Genomic DNA, 15,006 nt, shown 5'->3' with positions numbered 1-15,006 from the left:
TTACCAAGCAATTCCTTTCAAGGATGTGATTTATGTCTAGTTGGCATTAGTTTTTAAAGACAAAATTAAAATATAGTGTTTTACTAATTACTTGACTATTCAAAGAGAAATAATTTGAGGGAGATACAAGAAGAAAAATATCCAAGTCTCTTATAAATGTCTAATTTTTAAAAAGTTATTCTAAAGGCACATAGCTCAAAGCCAAAAAATGGTTGCGGATTCTAAAAATGTAGTGTATTTAATTAAAGTGTCAATCCCAAATCAAAATAGTATTAATCATTTTACTAATGAAAGACTTTCAATTTGAAAAGGCATATTTTGAATAGGAAGACATTGGCATTTTGTAGAATTCATTAAATTTAACTTTAACCCAAATAGTGACACTTTACCTTAAAGTTTTATGTAATTTGGGAGGACACATTTTTTATTCCTCTTGAGCTTTTGTTTTGGCTATTCTATTCTTTTTTTTTTTTCTCTTCCTAGGTTATTTTCTCTTAATTTATGCTCCCCTAAACTTGAGTTACTCTACTCTGTCTCTACTCCTTTACAAGCTGACCATTTCCACTTAACAGGAAGATTCTTTGGTTTCAGGTTCTCAAACCCACTCTCTTCTCAGTACCATAATGAAACAGTCATTCATTCAACATGAACTTACCACTGAGAAATACTCATATTATCTCACAACTAAGCTTTTCCTATCACACAGAGGTCTCCTTCTAAAAAAAATTGGAAATATCAGCCTTATATTCATATCTAACCTTTCTCTTTATTTTTTCCTTCTTGACAACGATAGACCCTTCAAAATTCTGACTTTTCCTCCTTTACTATAAAACTGGGGCTAATAACTTCCCTTACAATCTCTATTTATCCACATTGTTCCCCCTGCAGGTCCTGATTGTTCCACAAATAGAGACAGTTCAAGTCTCTACTTCCTCTGCCATTGCAAATACAAGTACATTAGTATGGTCCCTGAGAGCCTGCAATTTAGCAGCACAAATAGGACAAGTAGTTTGCAAAACAGTGGCTATAGCAGTTTTTGAGAAAAGAGTTTGATTTCCCCATTCCACCTCCTTAAAATGAAGTGGCTGCTTCTGTCTCTCCAGAATTTTCTCATCCTAAATGCAGGTGCCAAAGAACAATATAGAATGATTCAACTTCTTCATTTATTCATTAAATAAGAAGTCAGATATAAATATTATAAGTAATGTGAATAATCTTACAAAGCAAACTTTCCGCATTTCTAATTTTGCATTTTTCTCAACTCTAAAATTCTAAAAAAAATTATTACTTTTTTTGTTTTTTTTGTTGTTGTTGTTGTTTAGAGATGGAGTCTTGCCCTGTCACCCAGGCTGGAGTGCAGTGGTGTCATCTCTGCTCACTGCAACCTCTGCCTCCTGGTTTCAAGTAATTCTCCTGCCTCAGCCTCCTGAGTAGCTGGGACTACTGGTGTGCGCCATCACCCATGCAAATTTTTTGTATTTTTAGTAGAGATGGGGTTTCACCATGTTGGGAAGGCTGGTCTTGAACTCCTGACTTCAAGTGATCCACCCGCCTCGGCCTCCCAATGTACTGGGATTACAGGCGTGAGCCACTGCACCCAGCCTAAAAAGAATCATTATTTTTGGATAAAGAGAATAATTCAAATGTATTTATTTCCTATTAAAGTGTTATTGAAATTGCCAACATTCATAATAGTATTTTAAATGATATACATATGTAATGAAGATCATTCACCATTTCTAAATTTAGTCAAAACATTAATAACTTACCCAACTTAGGCTTTGTTATTTTTCCAATCTGTAGGCATGCAAAACGGAATATTTTGTTGACTTCTGATAAAATTCTACTAACCAACTGCAGTATTTCCCAGTTACCAGCACATTACTTGATGTTTATGAGGAACTAAATCTGGGAAAAGGGTGAGCATACATAATGGACCCTTTTCTAAAACTAAAAAAAAAAAGAAGATGAATTAACAAGACTCTTTCGCAGAAACACTATTTCTTCCAGGGCCTTGATGTCTACAATCCAGGTAGTTGCAACAAGATAGGGCTCTGCTGCATACCCTGAATGGCACAGTACTTTGTGACCAATAATCTCTGAATAATTTTCCCCACAGCAGAAATATTTACAATCATATAAAAGAAAAGTGGAAGCTATCTGAAGGTCCAACCTAGATGGCTAAACAACACTACTGCCCTGCAATGATACACCAGCCTCTATAGGTGATGATGTGGCTCTATATCCACCAAATGGAGTGAGGGCCATAGAAACTGTTCACTAAAAACAGAAGATGGCAAAGTATCATACATGGTTTGAGTCTAATTTTGCAAAAAAAAAAAAAAACAGTGAATATATGCAGAAAATAATATACATAAATGTTTTAAACAATGGTTTTCTGTGAATGATAAGATTTAGGTCATTTTTAGTTTCTGCTATATAATTTTTCTGTAGTGTTTGACCACTTGCAATTAGTTTATTTCTTTATATTTAGGAATAAATGCAAGAGGTGTATTTGTATTTCTGAAAAATAAGTCATTTCATCCCAAGCAGGAAAAACAAATATCCCTTTTGTTTTCAAACACATTCTGCACGTACCTTTTATCTTTTAAAGCGCTTATCACATTAAATCAGAGCTATTTGATCACTTATCAGTCTTCTGGCTTATAAATGAGCTCCAAAAAGAGCAGTCATTACTTTTAACCAATACTGTTTCCCTGTGCTTAGCACAGGACATGGCGTGTTATAGATGCTCACTAGTTTTTGAGTGGTTACTTGGATTCTGCCTTTCATCCAGTGACTTCTTTCTCCCATACATGGCTCTAGAAGAATTACTATCACCTCCACAAGATGCTGTCCAGTCTTTAACAGATTTGGGGACCAAAATTGAAGTGTGTGCAGGCATCATAGTGAAAAATAATTTGGGTCAAAAAGATGTCATCTTGCAAAATCAGTTGAGCCTTCACTAGGATCTCTATCAACATACTGAGACCCTCCACTACTAAACCAATTCCTTGCTAATCTCCAGGCCCTACTACACACTAAGTTCCCACTATTTTAGTGTTACTGTACATATGCTGACCAGTATTTTGTCTCCAATTACTTATCCATGCTACCAGAAACAATTCTTTCCCTCAGATTAGCCTGGAATCTGTCACCTATTCGTAGTTTTCTGCAACAGATTCTGCGCATTCCTTTGTTTCTATTTCAACCAGCATCAACTTACTCATTGTCTCTCTCTGATCATTATTTACTAAATAGGAAGATTCATGAAACAATCAAGTTCCACTATTCCTTTTTTCCAACTGAGATAGTTTCCTGGAAACTTGGAAGTTTCCTAGATTAAATATATTTCTTAGATTTTACATGAAATGGCTAAATTATTTATATATTTTTTTCAAGTATCATACACATAACTATTACAGCAAGAAGTTTTTTTAATGTATAAAAAGATAACTTTCTTATACAGGGTATTTAAAAGCTGGGAGAATTGCTTAGGTATCTGTAAATATGCCTTTAACTATACTAACCTATGCTTTTAAAATTCCTAGGTTTTCTACGAGAGTCACAACAGGCATCCTGCACTTCCCACATTAACCTCAGAGTTACATTTTAAAATCAACACGTGGATGTGGTCAACTAATATGATGTCATAGTAGGCAGACTACACTGTTCACAGATTGCAGGAAGTTTTGACTAGAAGCTCAGTGGCAACACTGACAAGACAGCCAAGCAGACAGAGTCTGGCAGAAGTGGAACTCAGAATCATCGGGGCAAACATTGGCAGTGCTAATCCAACTCCTAGACACGAAGAAGCTGCCCTGCGAGGCTGACCTCTGTGTTCAGCAGGTGGATCCTTTATTGACAGGTGTATCCTGCCAAGTGTATCCTATCCTGATTCCTTTGAACACTGGAAGCACGTAGCTCTCCTTGTTATGATTATATGGTTATCAGCCAAACTTCTGATTTAGATTCCCGTGTAGTTTTCCACAACAGTTAGAGAATGCACTAGTCAGGCTAAATCAAGCATGGCATACACTTAAATGTTACATGTCTTATTTTAAATTAATAATCTTTCAACCCAGTTAATTTTCCCATATCAGTCAATATTTCCATGTCTTTGTTTCTGGATTTCAAAACAGAGAGCCCGATGAGGGACTATAACAGCTTAACTAAATTAATGTAATGATGAGTTACTGTGCATTCCTGTTAAAATATTTATAAAACAATAATCCCCAAAATAAAAATTAGAAGATGTTAGGAATATAGAAGAATTACAAAGGTTATTATAAAAAAAAAAAAAGAAGGTTAACGATGTCTAAACTAGGTATCAGTGACATAAATCAGTGACTCGTTTTGCATGTTTTAGATTTACTTTCTTGTCTCCTTTGCTGCCAGCACTTGGGCAACCCAAATGCTAAGTGGGAGAATGAGGATGCCAAACACCTCACAGCTGCATGGTGGGGGTGACACTGGTAAAACAAATTAATAGCTCCCTGCATGGAAATCTAATGCAGAACACTAGCTAGAATCGAGGATAGTGCTGATAAAAATATCCAAGAATCATTTCTATAAAATCTGAAGCTGTAACATGGAAAGAATTCTTACAAATTCCACATAGATGAATTCTATAATATAGCCTCACAATTTAAAGCTTTCTTTTAGAAGGATAACATTTATTTACCATTGAATTACCTGCTTTGCATTTTTTCACTCATTTCCAAGCATGCACTTACAGAATATCTACTAAATTCTAGGTGCTGTGCTGGACAATTGGGCTGGAACCATGACATGCAGTCTCTCTCTTTGTGGAGTTCACTGTGTTTTGGAGCAACAATCATACCCTCATATCACATCAAAGCAGTTAATAGAAGTATGCGCCGAGGCCAGGCCTCAATGTTAGTCCTGCCCTGACCCTGTGAACCAGGCTGCACTGCACACTATCTTGAAATACAACAATCATACCTGTTTCAATCTCCTGCCCTTTCCTTTTCCTTTCCCCAACCCTCCCCTCCCCCTTCTTTGACATGCTCCCTGCTTTTTGAGAATTCATCTCCTACACACAATTTGCCAGGAGTATAATTTCTTTAAGGAAACGTGTCAAGGTCTCCCAGGAGCTCGAAATGACTCACAGGTTCTACAAAAATTACATTTTTAAAAACTTTTAATTTTAATAATAATATAATAAGAAAACATACTGTGCAGTAATAATTCACAGTTTAAATGAAATTTGTTTGATTATACTTTAGTTTCTTTAATTCTTTTTTTTTTTTTCAAACTGAGATTCTTAGCACCCAGGCCAAAAGATCCAAGGATATCTTCTAGGGAGTCCATGAACAGTGGGTCCTTCAGAAACATGACTCCGAATCTAAACAAATAATTACATCCTTGCCCTAAAAAAATTGCTGACTTCACTAAAAATAAATTTATGGAGCTAAGTTGAGCCAGTAACAACTGTTTAATCTGATGCTATCTACATTTCCAGCACAAATTGAAGAGCAAGGATAAAATGAATTCTTAAAGAAATGGAAAAAATTACCAGATTTTCCTTATATTCATGTATTGAATACTGTAAATTTATATAAATGTCACTTACTCATCTCTTTATATAAAAAAGTCAAAGTTCAATAAAATACCTTCAAATTTATCCCTACTAGTATTGTTCTTCATTGCTACAGAAAAGCTCATTTTTTTGTCAGAAAAATATCCTTACACTTCTTTTTTTAAATCCCAAACAGCTTTTAAACATGCACTGAAAGTCAAAGATTATTTAGAATGCCAGCTATTTAGAGATGTGCATCTATAACAAATTTTTCTCTTCCGTATTTCAGTTCTATTCAGTTTAATCTGGGTAGATTTGTTGAAATATAAAACCTGAAGAAAAGAAGTACTGATGAGCAAATATCTACCCCACACTGACAGCCACCCGTATAGCTTGCTAGTCCTATATCTGGGAATATACCGATAGCAAGGAATACCGAAAGGATATAATATTACTTCTCTCTCCTAGGGTGTGCTGGGAAGAAAGGTATTGGAGGTCACTGGGATTCAGTGCGAGGCTTCAATCCTTTCCAGAGCCCCCCGATATCATAGCACTGAAAGTGTCAGACTTCTAAACCTAGATTGCTTTCTTTACGCTAACATGGGACAATAATCTTTGGAAACCAGATTTTTAAGTTTTCTCTCTGCCCAAGTTCTGCCTGTATGACTCCCTCATAAAACACTGCTCATGATATATTTTCATTTACATTTAAGGCAAGAAAACCATTCACTCACCATGATAGATTAGATACAGACATTGCAGCAACTTGTTGAGGAGTCTTTTCTCGATTCCAGAACAGGAAATTAGCAGGTCAAGTCAACAACACCGCTAAAAATTTTAGCTTTGCTTCTGGAATGATGCACAAACCACTTAGTTACTCACAGTTTGAGAGGACCTATAAAGAAAAGAAATAAATGAATATCTCTAGTACCTGGTCTATGTGGTTTGTCACAGATTTATTTCATCCAAATCAATGGTTTTGTCATGGTATAAGATACACACAAAAAATATGATCTTTTTCTTAAAATATAAGACATGTAATAAACCAAAGATAAAATTAAACCAACCATATGATAAGCTGAATGCTTTACTTTTAAAACCATCTGAACAGTTAATAAAATGTTCAATCCCTGGAGTAGAGAATTCAGGGAAATGAGAGAATGTGATTTGGAGGAACCAAATATTTTCTCATATGGTTATACTCTCCAAATCAGTTTTACATACCTGTGATAAAAAGATTAGAACAAAGATCCAGATTAGCCCATAGCAAAGAAAGAAAGGAAGAAAGAAAGAAAGAAAGAAAGAAAGAAAGAAAGAAAGAAAGAAAGAAAGAAAAGAATTCCATGACACAAGTTGCCATCACACCCAAGGCTTTAACAAAATATTATTCATTAAATAATTTAGCGAATTAAATTATTCGCTAAATAAGATGGTGAATTAAATTATTCACTAAATAATTTAGTGAATTATTCACTAAATAATTTAGTGAATTATTCACTAAATAATTTAGTGAATTATTCACTAAATAATTTAGTGAATTATTCACTAAATAATTTAGTGAATTGAATTATTCACTAAATAATAGGAAAAATGATTTATATTGATTAACATGGAGGAGATAAGCCAGGGTGTTATGTATGTAACAAACATGACAAACATCTCCACACATGTATTTTGACATCCACTATAGTGTCCTATGATTTTGAATCAAAATCAATCAAATTAATTCCATAGTACTGTTAGCACTTTATTCAGTCACGTCATTAACCCAGTGTTTTTCAATTAAACAAATACCTATTGAGCATATCCTATGTGAACGTACACTATCCTAGCTTTAGCTCAGGGATGAATGAATAAGACATTGTTCTTGCGCTCAAATAATGTTTTATGTAAAATAAGATGATTTCAATAAAATAGGGAAAGTGTTCTAATAAAGGCACATACAGGGCATGTGGGAGCACAGAAGAGGGGGCTTCCAGCCCAGTCTCAGGGAGTTGGGAAGGATTTCCAAAGATGTGCCCCAAATGACTACCATTAGGCTTGGCTGCAAGTTTAAGAAAAAGCCACTAAATAAAGTGGCTTAGAAAAAAGTTTATTTTTCTTTCATACAAATAAATCTCGACCTGAGAAGGCCAAGGCATATATGGCAACTCCATGGACACCAGGGAAGGAGGTGTATTCTTTCTTGTAGTCCACCCTTCTCAATCATGTGTTTGCCTTCATGGTCCAAGAGGTTGCTGAGCTCCAGCGAACATGTCTGCATTCCTGCCAGCAGAAAGGAGGAGGAAGAAAAGAAGGATGCTTCCTAACATTTACACATGACATTTCTGCCTACATTTTATTGGCCTGAGTTTAGACACTTGGCCACTCTTACTCTAAAGACAATTGGAAAATGCAGCCATTATTCCGGGCATCTAGTGTCCTAACCGTAAACCAAAGTGCCTGTCGGTAAGGAAGGTGGGGAAGTGGATACTGGCAGAAAACTAGCAGCGTCTGCCACCACGTTTGAGACTTGGTGACCTTGACCCCCAAAGTTTTGTGGTTTTTTTACTTACTGCAAAGCGGAAAACATGGGGCAAAGGAGAGATGGAATCAGTCCATTGTTTACTGACAATTTTACATTTTATATTTATAATTTTAAATATCAAACTTCAGCTTCCTTAAGTCATTCATAAGCAAACAAAATATTTCCCGTGCCCTATTACTCTTAGTATTAATGATACAAGGATTAATAAAATATAATATTTACATATAAAAAAACTCACCATTTAACATAGAGTCCATCATTTTTTAAAAAAGCACAAAAATAAAGCACACTCTGAAAATTGTTGTGTGCATACAAGCGCATATGAGTGGCTATCAAGGAATAAAGCAAGAACCATGATTTTAATGAATTCTAATTTTAGCTGGACCCTGACTGCCAGAATAATAATATTGGCTTGCCAGTGAAGTAAGCAGCTATGAAGTTTCATCCACATCCTAACTTGTCTGTTTACATTCCAAAAGAGGCTGTCTATCCTGTCCTTGGTAAAATTGTTACGGCATATAGACTTACATCTGTAAAGGCAAAGGAACTCCAAATTCTGACACCACAACAGACAGTTAACTTCAAAAGTTTCCAAGCTGTATTGCCTGATTTTTATCGAGGGTTCAGTTTACCAAAAAAAAAAGCATATATATATATAATATATATATATATATATATATATATACACACACACACACACACATATATATACACATATATATACACATATATATGGAATATTGTCTGATGCAATTCATTCTTCTAGATATATTTAATTCCATCTTTAGAGGACTGTGTATCTGGATGTTGTTATTTTCATACCTAATCAAATTGCTTCTACTAAATTACACTGTGGAGTTTTGCCAAGTTTGCATTGAGAGACATCATTTAAAAAAAAACAATCAACGAGCAAAAACCCAGACTATGAAATCAACTATTAGGCTTAGTGGACAAGTTGCCAACACACAAATGTTGCCTTTATGAGCACTTAAAGGAAAAAACTGTGTTAGGTCTGAACACCTGTAAAACTATTATTCTAAATTTCTGGGTTGCTTTTCTCCTAGGGTCATTACTGCAACTTACTACACTTCTTTCCTTGCATTAACTTATGGGAAGCTCTGAAACAAATCTGTGACATTCCTTTAGGAAGTATTCAAGACTTCTGCTAACCTTTTTTTTATTATTATTTTTGCCAACTTCAATTTTAACCTTTTTTAAATAAGCACACAGATATATACAAACATATGCATACATATATATATTATTTAATGTAAATACACATAAAATCCCCCTAAGTCCTTTTTGAAATAAGAAAGTGTAAAACTAAAAACCATAAGTGGAGAATTGTTTGCTTCTGCAGAATGTAAAAATAATACAAAAACAAACTGGATCCTAGAATCTTAGATAGAGCCATATGAACCCATTGCTTTTGTAGGTCAAAAATGGTCAAATATTGTCAATGTACATGGTACAATTTAATATAACTGAAGAGTTGACCAAGATAGCCTTAATGTTTCCCTCAGTTTGACTAAACTTTAAGTGGGTTTCTTCCTGTCTATGGCCTCCTGACTTCCTTTTCCTTAGGGTATTTACTTCAGGAAACTTGGAATTGTAAATCCATTCTCTGCCCCTTTGAGATGCAAATCTTGTGTCAACCACCTGTCAGTTTCATAATCCAGTAATGTATTTCTCAAGGACCTGGGAGCCATCCCTTTAAAATGTAGCCATTGAAAAAGATAGTTTTGCCAGCTGCCTCTCCCTGTGGGAGGGTAGAAGTCTAATTTAAATAAGTGCCAATTAGTAAACAAAGATGGCATAGTCAAATTGACCAACCATGCCCTCACTCAGTGTCCTCTAGAACTTTTCTGCGAGCTCAATCCAGCACTTAAAAACACTTCTGCCTTTTGTTTTAGTGGAGTTGTGTTCAGTCTCTCTCCTCTATTGCAATAATACGGAATCCAGTTTTCCTTGCAGCTGTTTAACTGTCTGATGCATTTTTTCTTTGACAGGGTATTGTTTTTAGTCCTTAAAGTTCAGGATAATTTCCTAAGATCCTAGCCATAATGTTTAAAAGTGCAATCTTTACTCAATGTCCTTTACCTGCAATAACTACCAACTTGGAATTTGATAAGCTTATATGTAGATTTCTAAAATGAAATAAATATTAAAGAATTGCATTTTTTCTGATGACACCAAAAATTAAAAAAAAGAAAAAGAAAAAAAACTTACATGTTTATAAGAAGTAAATATCCAAGCACAAAAAAAATTTATAGTGACCATTCATAGCAATTATACTAATCACTCTAACATTCATTTTGTTGTTATATCATCTTTCCTTTTCTTTTATAACTTATAACTATCTGATTTATTTTGTCAAGAATAGGCACAATGTGCCTAACAGGCACTCAAAGCTTACTGAGTTGAAAAAAATTAAAAAGCCTGTTATATTTACTTTTTTATGATGTGATTTTTTTTTAAAACCCTGTATTGGGCTTGTTATTTTTTTAATTACATGTAAATGATTGATTGCTTATCAATGTAATCTTTCCAGAGAAAACATCTTTAAAATCTTCACATAAGTTTAAATTTTTTGTTCATTTTGGTGATTCATAATCTTAACACAAATCTCCAACATCATTCTCCACGCTTACATACGAATTCATAGCTTTCAGCCACAATTCTAACATTGCTAAGAGTGAGATCTGTCCCTTTTTCACAAGAGAAAGACTATATCTTCATATTAGAGGAAACATTTTAAAATATATGGAGTGATTTGACTTCCCCTGAATGCCCAGCTATGATATAAGCTATAAGCATAAACACAATTGTTCTCTTTAGGTCACTCATTTAGTGCAATATTAAGGAAAATAGGATGTGAATTTAATAAACCCTCTCTCTTTTAACATATTTATTAAAATGTGAAGAGTCCTTGAATACAACAATGGATTATTGGGATGATACTTTACCAAAATAATTATTTTAATCATTTTATTCATGAATGAGATTTTAGGCTTCAAATCCATCTGAAAAAAAAATACTATATTCTAATAAATTTGTTTAGTTGTAATTACTTTGCCATTTCACAAATCTTCTGTGAAGTGATTTTATTTAAGCAAAAGACACATTTTTCTAAACTACTTCTATGCATACCTAGATGCTGCTGTATCATTAAGATCTTAAAATTCTGTGAATATCAGTTTAAGTAACCTACCACATAATAAATATAGGTTTTCTATATTTCATATTTAAAACAGTAAATCTATAAAAACGGTTCTTGGAAGAACCAAAATGGTTCAAGGTTTTGACCATAAGCACCATAAGCATTAAGTGTACACAGTGAATGACATCGCCTTGCCTGCAGAAAATTAGGCTTCAATTCCAAAGGGGATACTAAACATTATAGATAATTTCAAACTGGGATATCCAAGGGTCCATTGGATTTTGTTTTAAGAGATGTACTGTGCAGGTAATGAGGTACATATATATTTGAATTCCACTCAGGGCACTACAAGAGCTAATGGGCATAAAATGAAGAATAAAATGCATGAGGTATGAAGAGAAGACTTTTATGCTAAAGATTCAAATAAATGTTAGCAGAACAAATTATCAAAGAAATATTAGACTCTTTTGAGTTTCACAAGGTGGATTCCTTTTTATTTTCACATAAAATCTAAAGCCTCTTTCTTGTTTTCTGGTTTCCCTATAAACTTAACCTTATTGATATTTCCTAACCTAGGCTCTCTATTCTGCTTGAGCTTGCTTACTTACAATGCTCATACCTGAGCTCTGAATATACTATACATTTCTGATTCTTCTCTGTACTGAAGTTTTCTTTCCCCTCTAATCTCACTTATCCAAATTCTTCCAGAATCAATACAAGGTCCACAGATCCTGTGAATTCTTGCCAGATAGTTTCATGCTTCTCTGATCTCCCCTCTTCTGAAGCAATCTACAACTAAAATACATTCCACATTAAAATGTGTACTTCATTTTTCATATGACTTTTGTTTTTGCAAAGGTCAGTAATTGTGTCTTTTATGTCCAAACTTCAGAGCATCTAGCTAACTACCAAGAACTCTCCAGGTGTTAATACGCTAAGGGACAGCCAGAAAGTCGTTCTGTCTGCCCAGGGACTCAAAGAGACTCACGTCCTGCCTTGCAGGAAGGCCAGCTGACCTAGGTCCCACAACAGATCCTGAAACAACCCTGAGAAGTGGTTCCAGCCGTCTCACCTGCAGCTTGAGACAAGTCTTGCCCACAGAGGGACCTGGAGGGAGATAAGCTGGTCAGTGCTCCTGCAGGCTGACTCTGACCTTGGCCTCCTGTGGGTCTTAAAATAGCACTGCATTAGGCTCCAGCCCCTCTCAACTGCAATCTGAGAGCAGGCTTGTCTGCTCAGGGACCTGCTGGGAGACACGCCTGTCCATGACTCCAGAGACAGACTTGAAGACTTAGTCTCAGCTGGAGATCCTGATCCCCCTCAGCCACAGACCAGGGCAGTATTGGCTGCCTAGGGGCCCCTACAGTGACCCAGATGGAGCCTTCCCAGGGACGTGGAGGATGCCACACTTCTTCCCAGGGACCTGTAAGCCACATTCATCCACATGTAGTAACAGTATAGACGTAGCTTTCCCAGGGACCTGTGAGCCACACTCATCCACACATGTAGTAGCAGTGTAGATGCAGCCTTCCTAGCCACCTGTGAGCCACACTCATCCACACATGTAGTAACAGTCCACCATCTGTGGACCCTGAAGCAGGTCCTTATCCCAGAACCAGCTCTGTGGACCAAGGTCCTGGAGATATCCCAGTCCACCAAGGGACCAGGTGGGATCCGTGCCCACTAGAACCCCTATACCAGGCCTGTCAACCTTGGACCCTGCTGCATACCCAGAAGCAGTAACATGACCCAGATCCAACCCCATTCCACAGTGATCCTGGAGTAATCCCATCAGCCAGGAACCTAACAAGAGAAGGGAGAATGGGAGAAAACATTTTCCAACAGGATAACTGAAAAGGGGTTAATATCAAAAATAGATAATGAACTCACACAAATTCAATAGCAAGAAGGCAAATGACTCCATTAAAAAAAAAAAAAAATGGGCAAAGGGCCTGAATGGACAATTCTCAAAAGAAAGAAATTCTGTCATTTGAAACAATTTGGATAACCTGAAAGATAGCACGCTAAAATCAGCCAGGAACAAAAAGACAAATATTGTATGATCTCAGTCATATGTGAGATCTACAAAAGCAGAACTCATAGAAGCAGAAAGTAGAATGGTGGTTACTAGGGGCGGCAGGCTGGAGGTAGTGGGAAGATGTTAGTCGAGTGACACAAAATTCAGTTAGACTACAGGAATAAGTTCAGGAGATCTATTGTACAACACAACACGGTGACTATAGTTAATAACGATGTATTGCATTCTTGAAAATTGCTAAGAGAGCAGATTTTTTAATGTTCTCACCATAAAAAATGATACATTAGTGAGGTAATGGACATGTTCATTAGCTTGATTTAGCCATTCCACAATGTATACATACATCAAAACATCATGTTGTATATCATAAATAGATACAATTTATATTTGCCAATTAAAAAATAAGAAAAAAAATTTAATGTAAAAAATGAACAAAATAAAATGTTAGCAACAATATGACTTGAATGACTCAAAAATAATAATTTAAATAGTGACATTATTATATTCTTACACTTGAATTATGAATTTTTGGAACTCCAGGACTTTGGAAGGATATAAGTCAATCATTGGGGAAAGATATTATTTTTCCTGTGAAAATTGATTGTCTATATAGTTAAATTATTATTATTATTATTATTTTGAGACAGAGTCTCACTCCGTCACCCAGGCTGGAGTCACCCAGGCTGGAGTACAGTGGCATGATCTCGACTCACTGCAACCTCCACCTCCTGGGTTCAAGCGATTCACCTGCCTCACCTCCCCAGTAGCTGGGACTACAGGCATGCGCCACCACACCCGGCTAATGTTTGTATTTTTTGTACAGATGGGGTTTTGACATGTTGGCCAGGATGGTCTCTCGAATTTCTGACGTCAGATGATCTGCCCTCCTCTGCCTCCCATAGTGCTGGGATTATAGGTGTGAGCCACCATGCCTAGCCCATAGTTAAATTCTTAATGAGGCACAAAATAAACAAGGAAACCAAACTAACAGTTTTACTTTTCCCTTAAGGTAAACTTTCTCTAGAGACAAGATTTTAAAAGAGGGAGTTCTGCCTTGAATTTTTATAATTTGTGCTATCTTGTTATTAATTCTTAATAAGAAATCTATGCTTATAGAGTAAAATCAAAAGGATATTCGCTGAAGAATAATTATCTCTCCCTTTTCTGTCCTCTGTACCCAGCTATCAGATTTATATCTATATCTACTTCGATATCTATCTATCTACTTGGCTTTGATAAAATGGCAGCCTAACATATACAGTTTTACCTGCACCTTTATTTTTTACATACATACAGTCATAAAGTCATGTACATATACAATATTTCCCTATCAATACACATATAGAGATGCCTCATTCCTATTCAGGATTTTAGAGCATTTCATTGAATGGATTTACCTTAATTCATCAGCCAATCTCATACTGAAGGAGATTGAGTTTGTATGCAATATTTTGCAATTACATAAGATGCTGCATTGTATATCCTTATACACATGATATAATATCGGTTTATATTTGTGGATAAATACCTACACATAAAATTTCTGGGTCAATCCTATGCACATTTTAAATTCTAAAACACACTGGTAAGCTCCCTTTCATAGAAGTACTAATTTACATTCCTACCAGAAATGTATAAATGTAATCTTTCTGACATTACTGCTTCTTGGAGAACCAACATATCCAGCGGATTTTACAAATACACTTCCTGAAATATACTCATCGTCCAAGCCAGAAGTA

At 35.5% G+C, this 15,006-nt stretch overlaps 1 protein-coding gene across 2 annotated transcripts in view; it reads right to left on the bottom strand.

Moving 5' to 3' along the window:
* OXR1 (oxidation resistance 1) overlaps positions 1-15,006 on the bottom strand; it is a 483,216-nt gene that overhangs the window by 386,153 nt on the left and 82,057 nt on the right. For both annotated transcript variants that reach the window (XM_019032276.3, XM_019032279.3), the window contains exon 2: positions 6,277-6,437. In XM_019032276.3, the coding sequence (XP_018887821.1) occupies positions 6,277-6,299 (23 nt within the window). In that variant the 5' untranslated portion in view covers positions 6,300-6,437. The remainder of the gene's footprint in view (positions 1-6,276; positions 6,438-15,006) is intronic.

The sequence above is a fragment of the Gorilla gorilla genome, chromosome 7 (genome assembly GCF_029281585.2).
Source record: "Gorilla gorilla gorilla isolate KB3781 chromosome 7, NHGRI_mGorGor1-v2.1_pri, whole genome shotgun sequence".
NCBI classification, from domain to species: domain Eukaryota; kingdom Metazoa; phylum Chordata; class Mammalia; order Primates; family Hominidae; genus Gorilla; species Gorilla gorilla.
This window is presented reverse-complemented; position numbering and strand designations above follow the sequence as displayed.